The 26,060-nt window shown below is 34.2% G+C and overlaps 1 protein-coding gene across 1 annotated transcript; it reads left to right on the forward strand.

Annotated features, from left to right (window-relative positions):
- Window positions 1-5: 5 nt before the first annotated feature.
- Window positions 6-25,141, forward strand: MS3_00001305 (uncharacterized protein; the record flags this gene model as incomplete). The annotated part of the gene is made up of 14 exons (XM_051208758.1): window positions 6-892; window positions 931-1,110; window positions 3,129-3,317; window positions 3,503-3,709; window positions 5,449-5,658; window positions 5,917-6,054; window positions 7,562-7,756; window positions 9,642-9,806; window positions 10,507-10,722; window positions 13,010-13,102; window positions 17,018-17,338; window positions 18,198-18,561; window positions 19,321-19,490; window positions 24,851-25,141. Coding segments are annotated over exons 1-14 (3,471 nt in total), but the record flags the coding sequence as incomplete, so codon positions are not given.
- Window positions 25,142-26,060: the final 919 nt, after the last annotated feature.

A 26,060-nucleotide genomic window follows, 5' to 3' on the forward strand; every position in this document is an offset into this window, starting at 1 on the left:
TTTGAGCTAATTATGTCGCGGCTATTTCAATAAGTTTGCAGGTGATAGTTTTTTTTTCATTAAGTTAGTGTAAGTTGACAACAAACACTGAAAACCATGATATCTTGTTTGCCTCAAAATGAATTATAACGTCAGTGTGTAGTAGTATCGTGGATTTTATATGATGGATTATGCTAACAGCAGTCTCGATCCTGAGGTTCTTGAGTTCTATCGTCCAAACAGGTCAAAGCACATTCGTTGCCATTCTCATCACCACACACATCAGTTTGTCCATCCTAGGCGCCCTCATAATTCCCAGCCCACTAATCAGACACAACTGTCAATAACACCGTACAATAAGAATTCTAATTATGCAACTCCTAACATTCATCATGGGAACATGGCAAATTTTCAGGATTCACGAATACATCACCACCGACCTCAGCTTCAGCCACATGTTGCTCATAAACAGCATACAGAACATTATCACTATCATCTAAATCAAAATGCATACAGGTCTTCTGTGAGTCCTCAAAATCTCGGGAGTACTTGTGGTGGAAGTGTAAATGCACTCACATCAACTAGCGGTGTTAGCAGTAATTCTGGTAGTTTATGTACTAGCAGCAGCTCTCATTCAAGCCACAAATCTGGCACTAGTCTTCGTGCAGTAGATCTAATTCCTTTATTGAAGAAAAAAATCGCACTTTTACCTGGTGGTAGGTCGAGAAGAGGCGGACCCTTATTATGTTTTCCTTCCAATTCACGGGCTAATGAAATCCCTATTGAAGACTTGTATGTCCTTGTGAGGTATCTCACCTACCTCCCTGACGACAAAGTCAAGAGGTTGGGGTTTGTAGTGATAATCGATATGCGAAGTGGGACTACTTGGCACAGTGTCAAACCGATTTTGAAAGTAAGTTCATTGAGTATTCGGAACTGATTATGATCTAGGTACTAGAAGAATGTCTTGGTCAAGATGTAACCTTGACATTTATAATTAAACCTGATAAGTTCCTTGAGAAACACAAAGCTCAGCTGGCGAGTGGAAAGTTCAGTTTTGAAATACAACTAGTGTCTGTGGAGTCTTTGTTTCGTGAAGTTGATCCTAGCCAGTTAACTTCTGAAATGGAGGTCAGTTTTACATTTTCAAAACAATTATGGTATTTTAACCATGTATGATACGCGGCATATCCCATTCGTGCTTGCTAATATTTCTTATATTATTTTGAACATTATGGCTTCATCAATCTATAAATAGTTATTCCTCAAACTTTGATGGACTTGTGTTGAACCTTTTGTTATGTTTTTAATCTTGAATTCCGCATGAAATTGCCACTCCCCGATATTGTCGAAAGGAAAATTATCCTCGCCGAAGTATTCAACTACACAACGGGTTCCTACTAGTCATTTCCTTATGTTCGGTACAGTGAATCTTATAGTTTCTGTTATCGCTTAGTATATACTGTCGTTAAAGCACTTGGGCTTCGGCCATCACGTTCTCTACCCCATCTGATTTGTTATTGACAACCAGGTAGTATTAGCCTTCAAAAGTGGATATTATACCTAATTATATGAATCTTTGCTCAGTTACCGAGTTGCGTCACTGACTAAGTACTATTAGTTTGTTTTTCATTATTTGACCTTGCTGATACTTGAAAGATCATGGGTGCTTAAAACTTGTAAGTCAACAGTCACCTGAAGGTTTAGTTTGCCAACATTTTCATCCACATTATTCACACTTTAGTTTATGCAGTTTCACACCAGTCAAAAGATAACATTAACCTAAAATTACATTCAACCTAGTCATCATACTCTCCTTAATTTCACCATTTACGAGCAATGGTGCTTAGTATTTCCGGTTTGCTTTCTTTTTATTCGGTTAGTAGACATCTGGCATCCATTGATTGTCACTGGTAGGGTCGCTGTACAGCAACTCTGTTTTCACGCTCCCATCAAAACTAAACAGTAGGGTTCATGGTTGATCTCACCTCCCCATGCTAATTGTGGTTGGACCGTGGGATAAGACTCCAATTGTGTCTGACAGTCTCTCCTTTCTCTCCATTTCTTCTCGTTACAATCCCTTCTATATTCGGTCTCTTACAATTTATCGTACTATATCTAATTTGATGTAAAAACTCAAACTATCGCCCATGTTTACCAGACTAGTGATGACTGATGGTGGAGCAGTATGATAATGAAACATCTCAATTACTTCCACAGTCACCCAAGATTCAGTATTATTATTTTTCACTTTTACTTAACCTTTCATTAAGTAGCATACATTTTTCCACCGGGTTCCTATTCATTATCGTGTTTTGTTTCACACTGTTTAACACTATTGATAGTAATAGCAATTTAGCTCATCAATGTAGTATACGTTCGTGTAACAAGTAGTGAACTACACCGATTGTAAGAGTTAATAGCAATGTATTGTTTTCGAGTTTGAAATAGGTTTAATGAGGACACTATCATTTAAATTGTTCAGTCTCAATGCTAATTTACACTATACTTCTTGATGGAACTGCTGGGTATATTTAACAATAATCACATTCGCTATCTTTCTCTATAACTTATTGCTATTTAAGTTTGACATTGATAAATCGCATTGCTTCACACTACTTCGTGTGTCGGTAATAACCAGAGTGCCCATCGTTAATTTGGAAAAAAAATTGTTAGTACAATCATTTTGATTTCGGGGTTGTGGAGATTGTTGAATTTTATCGAAATCATGAGTCGATCAATGTAAGAACACTATTAAAGACCTGGAAGCACTAGACGGCTGTTTCGTGGATTTGTTAAAGTTGGACCATAACACCGTCGGATGCTGACTCAGTGGTCTAGAGGTTGAGCGTTCGCGCGAGAGCGAAGGTCCTGGGTTGAAATTCTGCGTGTAGGACTGAATGCGCACTGCTGGAGAGTCCCGTGCTGGAACAAGACGACCGTCCAATGCTTCCAGGTTTTCAGTGGCGCTCTGACGTTGATCAGTTCGTGATATCTGATAATCATTTTGAGATGTACAATAACGGTCATTAAAAATTTACTTCATAGGTGGATAATTAAATATCCAACAAATAAAACTGTATTTCAGATAGTGATTAATCTCGCGATTGGTTTTATAGTAATTGTGTAATTTATTTAAATGTTTAAAGGGAAGTCTTCCATATCATCATGAAGAGTGGATCAAAATTCGTTGCTGTCTCGAGGAATTCTTTTTATTTGCAAATGATATGTCAGAAAAGTTTGGTCAGCTTTATTGTTTTTTGGATAGAAAACCTAATCCAGAATCTGTTGACGAAGCTAAACGTGCTTTAGAAGAGCATAGATCAGTACGTCTAAAGGTGAGTTATTATCCTGCATGTTATTGCGAACATTGACTAGTGTCGTTGACTTTTCCGAGAATCTTGTTAACATACTTTAACAATTTTCTCCATACTGCTATTTCGAACACTAATTTTTATTGCTTCCGTTAGTTACGTGGTTCCTCAGTCTTTTCCCTTTTATTATTAAATCATCCTTTTGATAGATTGTTCAAGCTCCGGTTCCAGCTCTTGAAGCAGAAGCTGATCGATTAACATCATGGTTACGTTATGGTATAACTGCATCACAATCTAGTGCCAATGCGTCCTCTGTAAATTCTGGTTCTCAAACATGTTCTATTACTACTGCATCCGGTGGTGGTGCATCTTTCCTTGCAACATCATGGGTATCTATGAATCCTGATTTCCAACAGGTAAGAAAAAGGCTTCTGATTTCTCAGATAAATTATTTCTCAGTTGCAATACTTCTGTAGTGCTTTATAAATATTTAGTATGACCTTTGAATATAGATAGCATGGTCCACACAGCAGTTGTAATTTGTAATTGGAGGTAGGATGATGCTTTTCGAAATCGACCACAGATGTCTTCATATTTTATACTTTTTATATTCATATTTTTAACAAATTCACGCTGCTTAAGTTTTAATTTCCTTCATTTTCGAACTATTTAATTTTCCATCATTAAGATTATTACAACTATGATTTTCCATCTAATATGTCCTCAATTTTTGTCCTTACTATTCAGTCTCTCAATTCTAGTTTTGTTAATTTCCTTTCTATGCGCTGATATGAAATGTGGCAACTTGAGACAATATATATTTTTAAAAGTTTGATGCGAAGGGATCTCTTTTCAACGAATTTATTATCAAGCTGTACAATCGTATATATATGAAAAATTTGTTTTTGTAAAAGTACTAATTCCGTGAGGAAATGTGAACACATATTTGTTTTAGACCATAAATTGTCTATGATTGAATAGCTAACTGATAGGCTTAACGAGCGTGCGTTAATGATTATCAGAAATATGATTGCAAGACATTGTAGATTTTACTTTTACATGAAATAATCCAGGGTTTTAAAACAAATGTCATCACCTTTTCAGTTTAAAAAGATTTTCAGTTTGACTTTTTATAAAGTACATCTTACCAAACTATTTTTGACAGAATAAATCATTATCAGTTTGCTGATTCATATTCTCCGCCTATACAAATGTAGGTTTAACGTTAAGACATGAAATATGGTCTTCAAATGTAAATTTAACATAGTTAATATATGCTCCTTATATATTGGGTACATTCATGATTTTAACTTATATCACTGTTTATGACCCCTGCCACTGATATTAAACATTTCATTGAATATACATTTAAATGTTTCCGAATTAGAATAATCGATTCTACGTGTTCGACAATTGCAAAGTACTCATTCTTATCGTCCATTAAAATCAGTAGTACTTCACTTACATACTGGTGAAATTTAGCAATTCTTTCTAATAAATGTCAATTTTTATAACAAACTCTCAAACCTTACGACCCGGAACTCTAGTCTTAACCATTATACCACAGAAACATTCTCCCTTAGTCTAACTGCTTGATTATTGCAACCAGTGGTCAGAGCATTTAAGTGAAATGGCTGAAGATTGTTTGCAATGACACTGGTGCATTCACTCTTTTTCTTCCCTTACATCAGTTTCTAAATCAGCTTCATTCTACTAATCCATATTTTCTTGAGTCGTACGTTCAGTGTCTAATCTACTTTGTTACCACTAATACTGTTACTATGTCTACTATTGTGAGATTTACGTTGTGCTAATGGATTGTGGCAATTTTAATCAATGTACAGGCTCTGTTTCATTCAACTGATTGACTTAGTTTTTATAGCAAGCTTCATTCATTTTACCACTGTGCAGTGTTAACTTAAATCTAACTCGTTCTTTAATTGAATATTTCCTAATTGTAAACTGCATATAAACTTAAAAGTTCGGATTGGTAAAATTGGCTAAAAATGCTGAAGGTTATTTCCCATATTGTTTGATTTTGTTTTAGAGTTAATTGGATGTACAAACAAAATTTCAATAAGCTATTCTGTTTTAGTATAGTTTTTGAACTCTGTCATCTTTTCAGCCTTAAATTTTTTTCTGTCTTTTTATTTAGTTGGTTCCTCAGGTTCGGCATACCGTCTCACAACTTTATGAATTTCGTACTCGTCTTCAACAGAAATGGGAAGCTGGTAGATCACGATTAGAACAAATATACCAACTTCGGTTATTTGATGAAGATGCTAGAGGAATGTCTAATTGGATAGACCAACAGCGTCATTTGTTTCTTACGGAGTATTTAGATATTGGTCAAACTGCATCACATGTAATTCCGATAAAAATTGTTTATATTTCATTAGAATAATAGCTTTCATATTGATTGTACTTATATATGGATTCACTTTCTATCCTAATATCATATATTAAGTGGCCTTTCTTGATATTTGAAATTTTTGTGACACATATATCAAGAAGTCAGTTTTATGATTGAATTTGTATATGTTTTTATAAACAAAAATATACTGGTTTCTTACTGTGTATCATCTTTAAGACTGATATACACTTTCCGGCTTTTTTTTACTAGGCTGCTGATCTACACGCTGAACACCGACAATTTCTTTCCAAGTGTAGTAGTGTCCGAGAACAAGTTGCTCGTTTAACAGGAGTTGCTGGCATGTTAGCTGATACTGGTCATTTTGCTAGTCAACAAATTTTAAAACAGGTGTGTTGTATGTATGTATTTATCCTTTTTCTTATTACATAAGAAAAGTAAAGTAACTTTTCACTAAGTTACATATTTCCACTTCCACATTGCAACAACCAGTTGCCACACTTTTCCATCTTGTGTTAATAAGGTATGGCAACTTGGACCGATGTATATATGTGCCTGGTCCTACGTTGTAGCCGACTGATATTTCCTTTTGTACAAAGAATACTTAACATTAGTACATTTAATACTAAATAAATAATATTTGTATCTTAACCTATATTTATTCATATTTATATTTATACCTAGGCACTTTGTAGTTATAAGCTACTACTCGTAGATTGGATGATAAACAAATTAAACGTAAGACCAAAAAAAAAGTACATCTCAATATTATTTCCAATTGATTATATTATAATAAAAATGAAATATGAATCACATTTATATTTTCCAATCTATAATAATCTCATTAACTTACTAATTAAATTAAAGGTTAAAAGAAGTAATTAGCTTATTTACACTGTTAGGTATTATAGTTTTCATTACAGTGAATGACTTGAAAATTATCACAAATAAAGAGACAGGTAAAAATAGTTTGGAAGAAAATGATTTCTAATGTAAGTAAACCATTTTTCTTTAGTGAGTTCAACAATGTACATATATATATATATATATATATATATATATATATATATATATATATATATATATATAAGATTAAACTTTTATTTAACTCTTTTCCACGCTTCTGATCACACGGATCCACGCTATTGATCACAATTATACTAACTCAAAAGTTCAAGAGTATTACAAACTTTTATATAGTAGACTTTGATTTACAATTGATGAAGTTAACCTTTCTAAAATGATTAAACTACTGTCAAGTTAATCAAAAATGAAGCATTTAAAATATAATAGTCTGTTTTTATATCATTTTCCAGAACAGAAAATTAATTCTTTATTCAAATAAGTCGATATATTCTGAACGAAAATCAATCAACTCTCCTCTTTTAATGGACAGGTTGTCTCACTAAATTTTGGGACATATTTGTATTTTTCAAATGTTTACCTTAGTAACTAAAGAACAATCATTTAAATAATCGAATTGAAGTTTTATCTATAAAATTAATTTTATAAGGTAAACACTTAAAGAAAGATTTAATTTTCTGTTGTTGTTGTTGTTGTTGTAAATTAACAATACATTTTGGTCTGTGGATGTACTAGTGTTTGATTTCACGTTATGTACATGCCAACATCGCATCATAAACTTGCAGGTTTAAATCACATTCCGTCTATTTGAATTATTGTAGTTCAATGTAAACAATAAACTTGTCTAATGACCTAATAGCGGCATAAATAATAAAAAAGATTCATGGTATTTCTTCTATTTGATTTAATTGATGCATACATTTTTTAACCAAATGTACTTGAGTTTATATTTTACACTCAGTCTATAATACTGCTATTGCTATAAAGAGTAACATTTAACTACTTAAAATTTGTTTATACATTAAACATATAGGCTAACCAATTGGAACATGAATGGAAATCGTTTACTGCAGCACTGGAAGATCGTTCTCGTGTTTTACAACTATCAGCCAGTTTTCATGCAAGGGCTGAATCATTCTTAGCTAATTGTCCACACTGGGAAAGTGCTATGCGTCAAGTCAATGGTACATCTGTCCATGAATTAAATCAAGCTTTGATCACATTACAAGTAAGTTTGTTTTTTAAAATATTTCTATCAAAGTGAACAGTGATAATAGTTTCATTCATATATAATGCAACGCTAGTAGACATTTTAGATTAGTGAAAATCCAGTCCTTGGTATCTCGAATTTCCATGCATATATTTTTATTAAACAATCTAGTTTTAGACATTTATTATAAATGGGACTTAGTAGCGCTTGAGAAAATACACTAATGTACTGAAATTCCAAATATTAAACCTTTTGGTTGCTAAATTAAGATTCTCAATGTAATAAACATTTTTTGTGGGGTCTTAAGATTCTGGGTCCAATCTTTTTTGAAGTATTGAGTGTTCGCTTATCTTCAATGGTAATAACTTGGCAAATTTCCAATGCCTCATTATCATTGTTTTAGTTATACAATACCGGAAATTCGCAAAAGTTAGCGAAATATTTCTTTTACTCTATAAATAATAATTAACAATATTTATAATTGGAATATCACTTCAAATGAATAGTGATCTAAAAGTATTGACTTTCCTAACTTCTCTAGTTGCATTTCCTGTATATTATTGTTTTTCGGTATTTTACATACTTGTCTTTGATTTATCTCATTTAGCGTATAGCTTATTATAGTTTCTACTTTTGACATTATTTTATTCACTCTGTTTTCTTTTCATCATACTATACTTGTAATAAACTCTTGTTTTTTTAGCTACCAGTCGTTATTTTGAATTTTTCTGGTTTATCTATATTGTTCCCTAATATTTTCGTTTTATATCATTTATCTCTCGATTGATAAATTTATTCATTCGTTTTTAGTTGTCGGATTACTTGTTTCAACTTTATTCTTATATTTTCCTAATTTCATACACTTTAATTGTGACCCGACCGTTGTTGCTACCTTGAAGTGGTCGTCGAGCTTGCCTATCGCGATGAACCAGTCGATCTATACTGGCTGGAACTATCGTTCCTCAAGGTCCTACCATGCCAAACAGGTCGGTTGAAGAGCGGTTAGACCCAAAGCAGCAAACTGAAGATCCGAAGGCGATGTCGTACTGCTGACTGTACAGAAGTATGATAGCAGTAGGGTGTTTCCTTCAGATAACCAGCATGACAGCGATGCTGCCTTCCCACAAGGAAGGCTGGTGTTAGAAAAGGTCGACCCTAAAAATGTACACCTCGCCTTATCCCACGGATATCCGTCTCTGGCGGTAAGATCTCAGCAAATACGGAGCTAACACGAACATAACTCACAAAAAGCTCGTGTGTGACCGACCTCAAGCAGTTGTCCCTTTGGCACTGCGGTCATGCTCCCAGGTCACTAAGACCACCTCTAATCCAATTTCCTTTTCAGGTGCCTCCAGAAGAACCCTTCCACAGTGTGGGCAACCGGGAATTGACAACCGCCCTGATACCCCTAACAGCACTCAAGATCACTGTATTCATAATCAACCTCCCTCATTAATTGTGACTCAAGATAGAGTAAACATATTTATATTTGGTCATCTAGTTTTATGTAGTCCGTAAATTGGCTAGTAATCAGCATATATAATCGTATATGTAAACTGTTTAAATTAAAAGTTCTACTGAAGTTTAAGACATTTACTAGATCATGTTTTATAAACACTTATGTATTGTTTTAAATTCTTGTCAAGAATAAATTTGTTTTATTTCCTTGTTTGTTTCTTTTATCGTTACCTTAGTTACTATTAAAATTGGCATGATGTAGGTGCTTTTTTCATTGTATTGTAAAATTGGGATTTTGTTAGAAAACTGAAATTCAGCAATCAGCCCTGATGGATTGGTGTTGTTTCTTACTTTTCCAATTTTTCGCTTTATTCCTTGTTAAAAACTTGTTCAATGTCAATATTATTTTTCTCTTTTGTTTTGTAAAAAAAATGGTGTACTACAGGAATATTGGCAAGAAGCACAATCTGCTCATGAAGAGGTTTGTGCTGATGGTCGAGCACTCGCTAATCATTTAAGTTCACCTGTTCCTACTGGATCGCATACATCTTTAACAGCTGCTGTCGACTACTCACAAGGTCGAAAACATTGTACAGATCTTGTTCACGAGGTGAGTTGTTCATTTTTATATGTATTTTAACCTAATTTTTATTTTTTTCCACACAAGGTAATGTTTGTTACAAATAAATTCTTTTTTTCTGATTATTTCTGCTCTCATCCTTTTTTAGTTGATGTGTTCGAACCGTGATTCACTCATCGAAGTAGATTAGCACACCTGGTTTATGATTCGTAAACACTTACATTTGAAAGATTTTGTATGATCCTTTACATCATGTCTCGTAAACTGGCCTCACCAATAGTTATTTAAATGTTTTATGTTGAAGTACAATTGAGTTACATTCTTACTGTTTTTCACTCATTCGCCTTAAGCTGTTAAAGTCTTATTAAAGAGTTTGTTTTAAGTTAATGTTTCTTTAGTTATTCAAAAGAATTACATATCATTTTTCTGTTATTTGCCTTTAAATTACATTTATAAAAACATTGACTTCTTGAGAGCGGTTGATAATGTAATGCTTCATGAAGGATTATTTCGGTAGGTCAGGTGTATTTTATTTATCTCTTATCTTACCACATGATATTGAAAATATTTTTCATTGTTCAGTATCCTCAGCCACTTTATCGTAAGTAGGTTTTCTTTTTTTGCAGTATGAATATATTATTATTTTGACATGTTTGTTTAGTCTTACGAATGAACTATTATATGATAAAATTATCTATTGTGATTATTGTTCCCAATAAATTACACATAGATTTGGGCTTGGTTTAAACAATTAGAACGTGTTTTCGGCGAACGTCGACGTCGTCTTACATCACGCTTAGCATTATTAATGTTTAAAGAAGATGTTGGTCAAGTGTTAGCTTGGTTAACCGAACATGGAGAACCATTTTTACAGCGCCAAACATCTGTAGGCAAGTCTATTCAACGAGCAGAACAGTTATACAGTGCACATATGCAATTTGAACAAGTGAGAATGATTTCTTTCATTTTTATTACTTATTACGACACATTTTTATAATTTATTGATATGATACTAAGCACTTTCTGGGTTGCTAACATCGACAGAATGCTGATCAGTTAATGTTGCTCAATAGTACGATGTGATTACTCGCAAGACTAGATTATTAATGCAAGTCCTCGAACGAACTTAGGTCAGAACCAATGCAACTGACTAGCAAAGTAGGTTTTCCTTGGTAAAATGTCATACATATACACAAAACATTGGACCCAAATATAAACATTATTAAGAGTCGTTTGAACTTCCCTGGTACGGCCGAGGGTAGGGAGAAATCCCTCTCCCTATCGGATGCTCTCACATGGTTACGCTTATACAGCCACTAACAGCGAATTCTCGGCGCTTTAACCGGGACGGTGTATACGGATGATCCACCTAGAGGAGTTGGAAAACCCTGATTCCAAACCAATGATGCATATGGCCTCCAGTATCCTGAAGGAACAAATGGCGTATGAAACAATTGTTGGTCACGGGCTACTATGGGACTGCATATCCTTACGTTGCTCCACTGTCTTGTGGATTAGACCTTTAGGCCAAAGGTTTGGGGTGTGGCTACTTAAGAAAACCACCCGCTTCAGTCTGGGCACCCGGGCAGTATCATAACCCACACAAAAATCAAGTGACCTGTGTAGCGTATGTGTACTCAGTGCCCCATTGTACCAATATTTAGGTGTTCAAATTAAATAAGTAAGAAACATAAGTGATTGCAAGAGGCAAATTTTATTGGTCACACTCATAAGGTAATAAAATGAATGCCTGAATCTCAAGTATTGTTCTTCCCAGTTATGCCACTCATATGCTATAGAGATTACTTACCATTCAGTAAATCAATTGGTAAGTACATGAATTATGTTTCTGGTTATTTTCTTAAAAATAAACTATTGGGATTTACCTTGTAGGGAAAAATGCATAAAAATTTCTAGTATTTTATTATCTTCAATCTGATAACATTTTGATCGTTTCCTCTGGTGTTTGTTTTGTTGATCCATTTAGCACTTTTTACTACTAGTGATTATGAAAGCAGCATAGACAACAGAGAAAATAAAATACTTTGATAAATAGTTGTTTTTCTTACAGAAAAATAATTTTTAGCATTTAGTAATAAAATGAAGTGTTATCAGTATAGGGTTGTGGAAATTATTAAGTTTTTGACTGAGATTATGAACCTATTGATGTCAGACCATCATTTAAAACCTGGAAGCATTGGATGGCCGTTTCGTCCTATTGTGGGACTCCTCAGTAGTGGTGTCCACGATCGCGCTCGCGGGATTCTAGAGGTTAAACGTAGGTCGTGGGTCCGAATCCCGCGACCGGATCGTGGATGCGCACTGCTGAGTAGTCCCACAATAGGACGAAACGGCCATCCAATGCTTCCTGGTTTTCAATAGTGGTCTGACATCAATCGGTTCGTGTTCTCAATCAAAAATGAAATGTTGACTATTTATTACTAAGTTACTGTGATATTCTATTCTGTTGTCTGTAAATAGTCAAATAATTCATTTTTCCATCGTATCCATCATAATTCATTACTATCATTCAATATCCTACACGAAAATCAAAAGACGAGTATAATTCGTTCACGAATATTCAGCAAGGAATCTTGAGATTCAGAAATAGTTTAACTATATATTTTCAGTTTAAAATAGTAGATGTTGACCAAGAACTTTATTTTATCATCTATCGAATGTTTTTACCCCTGTCTTTATGATATGTTTGAAGCGATTACGAGTTCACCGAGTCTGAGAACGTAACAATCGCTATGTGGCCAAAGATCAATAAGCTAGCTATTCTGATGCGTCCCAGCCCCGCTAACTAAAGAGAAAAGGTTAAGTTCGAAATGGGGAAATATATTCCACAAGCAGTCAGAGGCACGAGCAATAATAACAGGCACAAATCAAACATATATATATATATATATAGCATAAAATTGTCCTTGGGAAGCGTTACAAAATAGCATACTAAAAGATACAACGAACCAAAAGCGTTTAAGTGGGAAATACGACATGAAGGTAAAAATGAGCGCTTTTGGCGCAAAAACAAGAAGTTCAGATTTTTAAAGTAAAATTATAAAATTAAGGTATTTACCAAGTGAGTTCTGGGGATCTAACATCCCCAAAAGTTGTGTAAACAGAAACCTTTCATTCAATTGCAATAGTTGGAGGGTTTTTTCTTTCCTGTTTTTTGTAAATGATATCTCCTTTTTTTTCTATTACTGTTTTCAAAATCTCTATCCAATTAGGTTGCTGCTAATACACTAACTAATGCAGAAAAATTGATATCAGCTGCAGATGAATTAGCAGCTCAAGCAGATGATCCAGAGGAAATATTACAGGTTAGTCATTATTATATTACTACTAGTTCAAATTTCACGAAATCTGCCGTTTCGATCAATTGACAAATTGATGGTGAAAGGAATTGAATTAAAATCAGTCTTGGCTATTGTACATTGTTAGTTCGAAGCGATCATTAGTCAGAAGTGTAGCTCAAAGCTGAATACATCAATATGTACTTAGTAATCTTAATATTAACCTTGTTGTCTGGTTTTATCAGTGTTTAAGATAGCTGTTACGTTATTGAGCAATATTTTTTTGGTATTCTTCATAATTATTGCATATAATCATTCTAAATAGTTTTAGTGATAAAGTAAGATGTAGCAAACTGTTTAAGATAGACTGAAATAATTCACAAAAAGGAGATTATGAGCTTGAATCAATAACCAAACGGGCTAACTCTACATTAATTTCTCACTCATTATAATCTAAGAATTTTTTTAAAGCCTTCCAGACATTTACGATACACTATCTATATAATGTGCTTCCATTGTATTCTATATCTGCTTACTGAAAAAGAATACGGTCTGTATGCATAACTTTGTTACCTCTACCACTATGGGATTTGAATCGACAACTGCATCTCTGTGTCAATGTGGTGTGGCAACTGGAACTGATGTACGTACATACGAAGTTCTACTTTGTTACTGACTGACTGACTTGTTATCAGACTTAAATTGTTCTCGTGATACTTTCTTAATATGTAAATTTGAATATATTGTAGCTAAATTAAAATGACTACCCTGCTTTATATATACATTGGTTTAACATCCAGTCTATTTGAGAACACTCTTAGCATACATGTGTGATGAAACAATTTTTTGTAGCCTTTCTACTTTATAGAATAGATAATGTTTAGCTACGGAATTCAGAACATCCGTTTCTTTGTGTTTGGGACACGTCAACTGAATGTACTTGCTTCTCAGTATGGGTGCTCTCATTGAGATATAAATCCAGAACTGATACGTTATCCGTTGAGCTATTGAGTCAGTTCAAATTTTAATATCTATACTTTAACAGCAAGGTTATGTGTTGTTCATAGTTTTATGTTTCATCCTCTCTGTAAATTTGAAAGCCAGTCACCTGCATATGGTCAAAGTCTAGTAGTGGTTAAAGAAGGCACTTGACTTTCAATCAGTAAGTTGCAAGTTCAAACAAACCTCGTTACAATGAATTCGGTTTAAACACATATATGCATACAAAGAGTGTATGCACCTGCACCATTGAAAACGATTTCGAGCCATGTCATTCAGGGTCTCTAACTATCGGTTGCTATCATCTCGCGATCCCCAACCACGTAGTCTACACCTACGACATGGCTCAGACCACTTATCAGTGACTTCATGGACTTGTGCCATGTTTTGGTCTGGCCGCTCCTAGCTTTCTTCCAACCTACTCCTATACCACTGAACATCGCACGTCGAGGTAGTCGGTCGTTGGGCATACGTAACACATGTCCCAGCCATCTCAACTGATGAAGTTTCACTACTTCATCAATTGATTTGCCATCCTTACCTAGTACCCGTTTCCTAACAACTGTGTTACTTACTCGATGGTCCCAGGATATACGAGCAATGTTTCAAAGACACCTATGGTCAAATACTAGTAACCTACGAGTATCCTCTACTCTTACCGGCCACGTTTCACTCCCATAAAGTAGGACGGGACAAACTGCTGCGCAGTAAAGCCGTCCTTTGGTTGATAGACGGATATCTCGCCTACGCCATAAATCACGCAAGTTGGCAAAAGCTAGTCGAGCCTTCTGTATCCGTGCTGAGATTTCGTCACACACCAGACCACAAGGGCTGATGAGACTTTCAAGATAAGTGAAGCGATCGACACGCTCAATTACTTCACTCCCTATCATTAGTTCGGGTGTCAATGCAACCCAATCTTGAAGCAACATTTTGCATTTCGAGGAAGAGAATCGCATCCCGAACATGCTTGCATTGTTGCTCTTACCGCCTCTATCACTACGGGATTTGAATCGACAACTGCATCTCTGTGCTAATGTGGTGTGGCAACTCGAACTGACGTACATACCTACGTACGAAGTTCTACATTGTTACTGACTGACTTATATACACACATACACACGGAAAGTATTAGTATCGCTTAATATGTATAGCTGATATCTGAGTACATGAACCAGTACTTGTTAAATTTTACTTCATACCTACAATCCCAATAAAAAAGAAAGATTCAGTAAACTTATCAATCTATACAGTCATAAATGTTTCTTTATAATCAAATTAATTGAATTTCTAATCATTCTTTTTTATATCCAAAATTGAAATCTGTTCATAAATATCACCACATAAGAATCATACATTAAAAGGAACTATTTATTTATGTATTTCATTGTACATTTGCTTTCTTTTCTCTATCATCAAATAAAAAGTTCCATTTCTCTCGTTCTTATCGTAATGTGTTTTAATAACATACATAAAGAATATTGGTCATGATCAAGTTGTCTGTTTGCCTATTGTTTTTTTTAACATAAGGTTCATGACTGTGTGTACGAAATTGTATATATATATATATATTCAATAGATTGTGATCCGTACTCTTGTATCTGTATGTGTATGTATATATATGTGATATGGATAAACAGTTCATTCATGATCGATATTTTCTGGTCAACTATTTATCTAGGCAAATTCTTTTGATTTTATCTCTTGTCACACTGTAGAACTAAGCATACTGAGCAACCGATCAGATGTTATTAATGTATGATATACATGTATATGAGAGTATAGATGTAATCATTTATTTCCGGTGGTAACATTCATTTTTATATTCATTCTTGTAATAATAGAGTTTTCTATTTGATTTGTAAGATATTATAATTTGAATATAGAGAATGATCTAATGTTACATTCATTTATAAACTATACATTTAACAAGTTACTTCAAATCTTATGACCGCGAATTTTTTATTTCAAGCTAAATACAACTGTATATGAATCGTAGTCGTTTAAAAAGAAGCTATGCTGAGATTAGTTTTCGTCACAGATTGATATCAACTTGAAAGTTATTAAAAACCACAAAAGCCTTAATGACTGTTTCTTCATAGTAATAGATTATCTCTGTAATTGATGAGACCTTTTTAAATTAGAAAGACCTCATTTTATCAATCAGAACAGGCTAGATAAGCGGATAATATTGTTTCTAATTCAACCCTTCTGAGAACTGTACTCTAATGGAAATGGTTCATGGTTGATATTTCAACAAATCAGTACTGTTAAGCATTGCTTAGTACAGATTTATTTTCTATTTTTACTCAGATATATTCTCATCTACTATAAGAAAGAAACGGACATCTGTTTGGTTTGTATAAGTAATGAGTTTCGAGATCAATTTTAATCCTTCAGAACATAAATTTCTTCCTGGTCCAAAGTTGGGACTAAAATTATGTTTCTATTTATGCGAATACTTCTTCACGCAACTAGATGCACATTTATTTACTTGGTTTTAAGCCAGGTAATTTGTGCGAGAACCAATAATTCTTCCTACCCAGGTGTCCAGATCGAAATAGATGAGTTGGTATCAAAAACCTGCAACCTAATGTTTAAAAATCGAGTACTCTATTGCTTGTACGCTACTTAAATTCACATAACTAACAGAAAAGACAGCGAAGGGGTTTCAGTCGTCAGTCTAAAATGTATACAGGAAAAAATGGGTGGTTAGTAGATATTTGCAAAAATTTTTAATTTCTATAGGAGTTTGAATGGTAAAACCTGTATTACACATTGCTACTAAGCATAAACTGCCTTCATTATATATTCTGTCTGTATTCATCTACATTTCTTGTACACTTTGTTTTACATAAATTTCTGTCGTTATTATTCGATTCATGACTAAATATTTTTCATCTAGTATTAGGCTTTTCTTTTCAATTTATTATTTTTCCATAGGATGCAAGTGAACTACAACATCGTATTTCAGCTTTTACACGTGCTGTTGAAGTTCGTAGAGAAACTTTAGACCTAGGTTGTGGCTTTTATTCACACACAAAAGAAGCATTAGCTTGGCTTCATAATGCACGTGAAACACATAATCCAGGTGAACATTTACCTGCTTCAATTGAAGGTATGGAAGATGAATTGACAAGTTTTCATCGTAATCGTGCAACTATGGAAAAGGATGTAGATCGTGCTTTAGCAGAAGGTGAAGCTTTAATAGCTAGACTGAAAGACTCTGAAGAAATCGCTCATTTACGTACTGTTTTAAATCAAGTGAGTTATTTTAACAACTTTGAACGTAGAATTTCTCACCGATATTCTGTTTGCCTCTGAAGTCTATTTATCTGTCTTTAAGTTAATGTTGTATGGTTTGGATCAAAAGTCAATCTAAGCGAATTTATATTTATCTTATTTTTCTCTGTTGTTGCATTTTTTTTTTATCGTATTTATTTATTTGTTTTAACACATAGGTATTGGTACAAAGAGACACCAAATACATATACGCCACACAAATCTCATTCGATATGTGTGAGGGCTGTGATACTGCCCGGGTGCCCAAACCGAACCAGGTGGATTTCTTAGAAGGCCACACCCCGAGCCTTCGACCTGAAGGTCTGATCCACAAGACAGTGGAGCATCGTAAGGAGATGCAATCTTATGGAAGCCGGTAACCAACAATTGGTTCATACGCCATTTGTTCCCGCAGGATACTGGAGCCCATATGCACCATTGATTTTGTTTGGAATCCGGTTAAAGCGCCGGACATTCGCTTTTCGTCCTCTCATTTTTGTAAACAACACCCCTGCCACGAGAAGGCAGTGAGTAGGACTTCCTGGCAGAGGCTATATACGCGTGGCCATGTGAAAGCATTTGGAGAGTGAGAGCGGACTCTCCCCACTCTCGGCCGTACCAGGGCATTTGGGGTTTGTAATCCAAGCCATACCTAACTTGAAATATTTGTAGACCTTTGCTCTTGCCACTTAATCCAAGTGTATGCTGGTTGATGCTAAGGTACGACTTACTTTGAATATTCTCGTGTTCATTAGGCTCTCAGTGTATTCTCTTTAATCGGCAAAAACAGAGAAACTGTTAAAATTCAAAGTTGTACATATGCGGTTTTTTCCTTATGTAGGTCTCGAATGAACGAACAACTGTTTCTACACTGTTAACAGAACGTCAAGTACGCCTAGATTTATGCCTTCAACTTAGATTATTTGAAGCGGATGTTCATTCAGCGTTAGATTGCCTACGTCATAATATCCCATCTTTATCTAATTTAAATCAATCCACCGATGTTAATTCCATTCATCAAAATAACAATTCTACAACTAATCGTTATTTTTGGTTAGCTGATCCTAGGCAAGCACCGGATATGGCTGCTATTGAAGAGGTGTTAAGTTCTTGTCTGTCTGTTTTACCAACAGCTGAAGAAGTTCTAAATAAAGGTAGTGAACTAGCTAGAGCATTTGAATCAGTTGGAGTTAATTTTCCTGCAGGTTAGTTTTTTCATATCTGAAGATTATACTATTCTTTTTTACTCTGTTCTGGAATATCATTGTTTTTGATGAAAAATACTTGATTAATTTAAATTGTAACACAAAAATTACTATCGACAGAAATAAATTGCGTAACTGTAATATCACTAGTGAAAAATCAATATCTTTAGAACACAGTATATTTTGTTTATGGAGATTTACTGAATTTAAAGTTTTCATTTCCCACTAATTGATTTCAGTTGAGGTACCATTGAGAACTAGGAAGCATTAAACAGTTGTTTTAACCTATTATGGGAATCCGTACTAGAATAAATTCAGAATCTTCAGTCAGTTAGTCAGCTACAACGTAGGACCAGGGATATATGTGCATTGGTCCAAGTTGTCATACCTCATTAGTACAACAAGATGAGCATCAAATCCATAGAAGTAGTTAATTCAATGGTCGTAATCTTCAGGTCTTAGAGACATTAAATTAATGCATATAATCCAGTTTCAACTTGAATCATTTTGTGATATTGTGCAATAACTATTTAATCTCACTTAGAACTGTTTCACTCTCAACATTTGTAAACTCGCGATCTGTAGCGAATTCGTAGAAGAAATTCAAGAACATTTTAAAGTTAGTCACTGATGAGCTGATTATTACATATTTTAGTTTTTATTTTCTAATTAACTTTAATATTTTGAATAATTTGATTAAAAGTTGCGAAGAGAAAACCCATTAAACTTTTAGTTATTTCTATTTATTTCCTTTAAAAGGTGGTCCAGGCTCTAGTGATTCCGGTATGGGTGATAGTGCAGAGACTGCTGTAGAACGAGTTCATCGTTTAATGACTGAACTTGCTGATGTTGTGACATCAGTTGATGTATTGAATGAACGCTTGAATGGTGAATTAGACTGGCGTCGTCTTCAATTACAAAGCAGACAGGTAAGTAGATAAATAAAAATACTTGGCGAAAATAAAACAGGGAAAGGAAATTTTCGAAAAATTTCTCATTCATTCTTATTTGTGGTGGTGGTGGTGGTGGTAGTTGTCTCAGCCCCTCACTTTATTAGTCAGTGTCATTGATTAGTTAGTGTTGTCCCTTTAACTAAACATGATATATATATATATATATATATATATATATATATATATATATACATGTCAGTCAAATGCAACTTACATCCCTGACACGTGTATGCCTCGGTCCAAGATGCTATATTCCATTAGCACAGCAATATGAGATTGTCAACGTAAATCCCGGAGTTGTTGAGGCATTAACAGTGTTAATGATATTAGAACAAATACGATTCGAGAAGAAAACGTGGATTAGTTTAAAAACTAGAAGCCAAGGGGACGATTTGGAGCCATGTTGCCCAAAGTTTTTAACTATTGATTGTTTACTGTCAATGTTTTGCTTGGATTATACTTTTAGTGAACATATATGTGTGTGTTGATGTTTTTCCTGCCGTTTTCTTCATTATTTTATTTTTCCAACTACGAATCTGGCTTGTTTATCTCGGTGAATGTGTGTATGTTTGTGTAGAGATACAGATCTATTCATAATTTTATAAAGATACATCGTGTAGGCAAGCAATAGCACGTCATACATCTATATTCAGTGGACAGCGTGGAAAGTTCATATTTCAATATCATTTATCGTTTTCTACTATTACTTGACCGCAGATTTACTTAACTTTATGGTAGACTTACTCTTAGATATAACACTTTTATCGTCTGACTATTTTGCAGTTGATCGACTAGGAGATTCACTTGTTGATTTAGAATATGCAGACGGCATAGTTCTGCTTGGTAAAAATGCTAACGAAATGCAGAGTCTTCTGACCACTTTAAGCAACAATGCAAGCATGTTTGGGATGCGGTTCTCTCCCTCCAAATGTAAATTGTTACATCAGGATTGGCTTGCGTGTACGCCTGAATTAATGATAGGGAGTGAAGTAATTGAACATAAGGACCGCTTCACGTGTCTTGGGAGTCTCATCAGTACTGATGGTCTGGTGTCTGACGAAACCTCGACTTAAATTCAGAAGGCTCAGTTGGCTTTCGCCAACTTGCATCACTTGTGGTGTAGTCGAAATATTCGTCTCCCAACCAAAGGACGAGTTTATTGTGCAGCGATTCTCTCCGTTTTTCTTTAGGGATGTGAATCATGGCCATTAAGAATAGGGGATATTCGTAGGCTACCAGTATCCGATCATAAGTGTCTTCGAAGCATTTCTCGTTTATTTTGGGACCATCGAGTAAACAATGACTGGGTTAGCAATAGGGTACTAGATGAGAATGGTAAATCAATTAATGAGATGGTGAATCTTTATCATCTGAGGTTCTTGGAACATGTGTTACGTGTGCCCAACCACCGCCTACCTCGATGGACGATGTTGTCTGGTGTAGGAGTATTCTGAGGAGAAATTAGGGACGGTTAAACCAAAACATGGTATCAGTCCATAAAGTTACTGACAGTTGGACTGGGCCATGTTAATAGGTGTAGACTACTTTGGTTGGGGTCCGAGTGATTATCATAACCAGAGGTTAGAGACTTTGAATGACATGGCTTGAAGTCGTTTGCAATGGCTCAGATGCATCCATTCTTTGTCTTCCCACAAATTCCGAGATGCTGAATCTGTTGTAACAGGTGGACTGCAGGTTATGATAAGCAGCGTTTTATCGATCGATCCAGTGACACGGAAAACACGTAGTGAACGACCTAGTGCCCTGATTGGTCCCGCTTCCCTGTCTAGCCCAGCCAGTTGAGTCTAGAACGCAAGTCACAGCCTCCGAGTTATGAATCATTGCATTTCAGACATACTCTATTTATATACTAACCAAACAGACCACATCGTACCATAAAAATAGAAAACAACATTTGTACAATATTTAACAAGTGTAATAAATAACGGCCAATAGGGAATGTCCATTTAAGGTCCAAGGACATCATTAGACTTAACATGATAATGATTGGTATATTATTCTGCATCCATAACAGAATCTCTCAACGTTCTTTTGTAATTTCACTAATTTAATGTTTCTCGAATCGTGCCTCCGATGTCTAATTTTTCTTATTACAACTGATTCTGTCACTATCTCTACTACTCCGGGATTTGGCCTGACAATTTCACCTCTCTATGCTAATGGGGTATGACAACTTCAACTGATGTACATACGTGCTGGTTTTACGTTATGACTGACTGACTAACAGATTTCTCTAACTTTGTCACTTTCTACTAAATTTATATCATAATGTGACAAAATTATGATAGGAATTATTTACAAGTTTTGATGATCAATACCTGTAAATGCCATGTATCTATATTTTTGTACATGTATCTTTCGTAGTTGCGACTACTTGGTATGCTGATTGTGCACTCATTTGTAGTGAATACTTAGTGTTTAATATAAAAGTTAGGTTGGGTTGCATACCAACACTTTCAGTGCCATATAATTCTATTTGAACAACGGATTAGTAGTATCTTTATTCTTCACCTAATAAGTATAACTGGAAAGTGAGTTGGCTACCGTTTGTTTTGACTGGTGGATTGCGTTAAGTATGTTTCATTTTATATTGATGCACAGATTTATGCTTTGAAGCTAAATGTGGTAATTATCCAATCAGTTGATAATTAGGTCCTCAATTTATCTATCCTAGCTGTTCTTCTTAGCTAAGTAGGTCTTTTTATGAACAGTTTATATGGATTAAAAATGTTAAAAATACTAGTTAACTAGTAATTAGTAATCTTGGGCTAATTTGGGAATTGGTTTAAAATGATTAAATATTTTGTTCAAACACTTGTGTGACTGAACTACAAAGTGAATTTCAAACTTTTTATCATAAAATCTATCCTTTCACATATGGTGAATCCGTCATTACTCTTTCTTGATCCGGAGTAATATAAATATCATTGTGGAATTCGACAGATTTCTGATATAATCAATTAGGTATCGAATAGGTAGAATTAAAGAATAATTATCGCAATGTTTGACAACCTGTTTTACTTTTGCATACTCAACTAACGGAACTATTTTCCAATATTTTGACTGAAATTCAATCAGTCTCAATTTTGATATGTACATGTATGGCTTGCGTCGATATGCTCTCATGATACAAGGTAATATAGAATAGATGTAGTGTGGCTAACAGTGGAATCCAGGATGCGCGTTCCATCCTACTTGAGATTCGTCAGCTGCATGTGCTTGGACTCCAGAGTTGATGTTCACTTCAGGACTCGAATAAAATACCGTTCGACTCAAACGTCCAGATAACCACTCACTTGTTCAACGACTATTAGTTCTAATTCGATTTGAAGTAGTTAGGATTATCCCGTTGTTGATATTTTGACCGAAATTCGATCAGTCTATTCTATATTGATTTAGGTCATAATGGGTATATCAAGGCAATCCTCATAAGATGTACATATGCCAACCAAGAGCGATCGAATTCTCCAGAATATCAACAACAGGATCATCCAAACCATTTCATATTGAATTATTTCCTAGTTGTTGAAATACTGGTTCAAACTAGTAGATTGTAGATGTAAACCCTACTTCACGTTTCAGGCCGGAGGTGAAACACCCTTACAAGAAGTCATACTTCAAGCCAATTACATGAATCTGTAGTTGATAACCGTTCTACATCACATCATTGTATATATATAATACATAAAGGTCTTATAACAAATATAGTGTTATTACGATAGTTGTTGGCAGACACTATTTAATTTATTTTCATATTTAATGTTCCTGTTTATTATTAATGTATTAAGCAATAATCATAATATCACCTAATACAACAGTTCATGAGCTCTTTATTTTTATAACTTTAATATAAACAAATTAGTTAATTTTGTTCAAAAAAAAAGTAATTATTAAAATGTGTTCATTAAATGAAGATCATACAACCTGATATTGTTATCTTTATTATGGTATCAACTACACTCTAAATGTTTGTACTAACAATATTACTGGAGTACGTGGAACAACAGGGTTTGAACGTGCGAATTAGTGGCTGAGATTTGAACCCCTTGACCAATAGTCTACTGCACACACTATATATATTCATTTAATAATAAGACATTAATTTTATGAAGGATCCCGAAATTTTTTTTACCACTATAACTAACATCATATCTCCGACATAATATACATTGTCCCAACAATCGTTTATTGTAGCCTTCGCTAAACCTAAACTTTCACGTTCATGCTTTCTTGAATTTGTTATTAGAGAACGAGAAAGAAAGATGATCTTCTCTCTATGATTTTATGCATGTTTAACCTTTCTTGTGCTACACTTTTTTCACATTCCAGTAAAAGTTAAACATATGTACTTCTTTACTGATAATGGTGATGGAAAGCTATTTTCTTGTTTGGTTTTCTGCAATACTAACCTGTTTGTAGGCATACCTCACGAATGTATTATTGAATAAAAAAAAGCTCATTAGTTTTCTTGTATCCTTTAATTACATAGCCTACTAGTTTTAAACAAAGGATAAGTTCAACATTCCAAGATGTAATTTACTTTGAAATTTTCTACTATTCCAGTGCTTAATTACATTATTCTGTGTTTGATTTTTTCGTATTTGTTTTTGTGTATTTCTTTTAATGGAACCTGTTGTTATTATCGTGATTAGTGTTGTTGTGTCAGTAACTTATTAGGGCACTAAAAAGCTCTTGTACTCAAACAGTTTATGTGCTTGTGTGTGTTGGTATTTGTAATAATTGCTTATTGCCAAATCTAATATAAAGTTAAATAGGTTTCAGGACCTTCAATCTATCACATGGTACAGATGATCCTAATAGGGGGAGTTAGAATACCCTGATTCCAAACTAATGATGCACATGGATTCCAGGTTCCTGAGGAAATAAATATCGTATGAACCCATTGTTGGTCACCTGTTACCTTAGGATCTCATCCCGTAACGTTGCTCCACTGCCGCGTGCACTAGATTTCTAGGTCAGTGGTTCAGGGAGTGGCTCTCTAAGAGAACAAACTGCTTCGGTTTGGTCACCCGGACACTTTTCTACCCCACGTACAAATGTAATGATTTATTATGTGGCACATATCATATTTCGGTGCCTTTTCGTACCAGTGTTTGTGTGTTTAAATAAATAAATAAAATGAAGTCCAATTGTTTAAGCTGATAGCACACTGCTTCTGTTTTTTAAAAGTAGAATAACCTTGGTACTGTAAACACTTTTTCATCACTCAATACGGTTGCAACCTGACAATTCCATTCTTATACATAATGCACAAATAATTTATCTGACAACTTTCTTTGCGAATAAAATTTTAGGTGTTACATTGGATAGGTCAGTGTGAAAGTATTTTACATCAGACTGCTGTTATTCCATCTAGTCTAACTGAAGCAGAAACTCTTTATGCTGATCATGAAAAATTTCAACCAGTTTTAAATGATGCTCATCCTCAAGCGGTTCAATGCGCTGCGCGTGCAAGTTACTTTTTACAACAGACAACATTGAATAATACATCAGCAGTAAATGCGAATTCATCAAATAATGAACATCCAAGACGAAAAGATTATCAATCTGTTGCTGAAACAGTAGCAAATCGATGGCAAAAATTAGTTTATGCTGCTGAAGAACGTCATAAATTATTGATTTCTGCAACTAATTGGTAAAGTTGATTTTCATTTCACTATATACATATTCCATGGGATAATTTGTACTTAGATACTAAGTATTTTTTTAAATATTCTATATGTATCAATGCCAATGTTGAACTTGATAGTTTCAAATAAATTGAGCATTGGGTAGAAAGTTAATAATAATAAATAGAGTAGAAAAATTGTATGTCTGACGTTTCGTAAATCAATGTAAGCCACTTCCTCAGAGTAAATAAATGACTGAATTAAATTAGTACGAGTTTAAATAGTACTATACTGCTAAATCGTACTATTTAAACTTCTGTTAATTTAATTCAATTATTTATCTACTCCGAAGAAGTGGCTTACATTAAGTTACGAAACGTCAGAAACACAATTTTTATACTCATTAGGATATAACAAAGAATATATTTATTATTAATATTCTATATGGTTTCATAAAACCAGTTTGCTATATTTGTTTAACGCCCTTCTATTAAATCTGTGGATACAAAGGGTTTTCTTAGGGAAGTAGTTAAACGTTATTATGATCAAAGAACGAATAGCATATCAACTTGATTTTTTTAAAAATAGATTTCTATAAAAACTCAATACACAGTTTCTTCTGTTTTTGTCAGATCCCGACGCTTAGTAGTGTTGGGTTTATTTTTAGCTTGATAATAGAGTATCTAATGGAATGTAAGATAATAACACGTCAACTGTTGTGTAATATCACAGATGATGAGAAATTAGTGCTGGTCTATTGCATGAAATAATCAGAACTTAGCTTAACCGATATCATAAAAGAAAGGGAAAAAAATGTAGGAACATTTTTTACTGAGTCAAGTTTTTGGCAGGGTATCCACTTATGAAAAAGTTCAAATTTGTATTGTGTAGCTAA

The sequence above is a fragment of the Schistosoma haematobium genome, chromosome ZW (genome assembly GCF_000699445.3).
Source record: "Schistosoma haematobium chromosome ZW, whole genome shotgun sequence".
Lineage (NCBI taxonomy): Eukaryota > Metazoa > Platyhelminthes > Trematoda > Strigeidida > Schistosomatidae > Schistosoma > Schistosoma haematobium.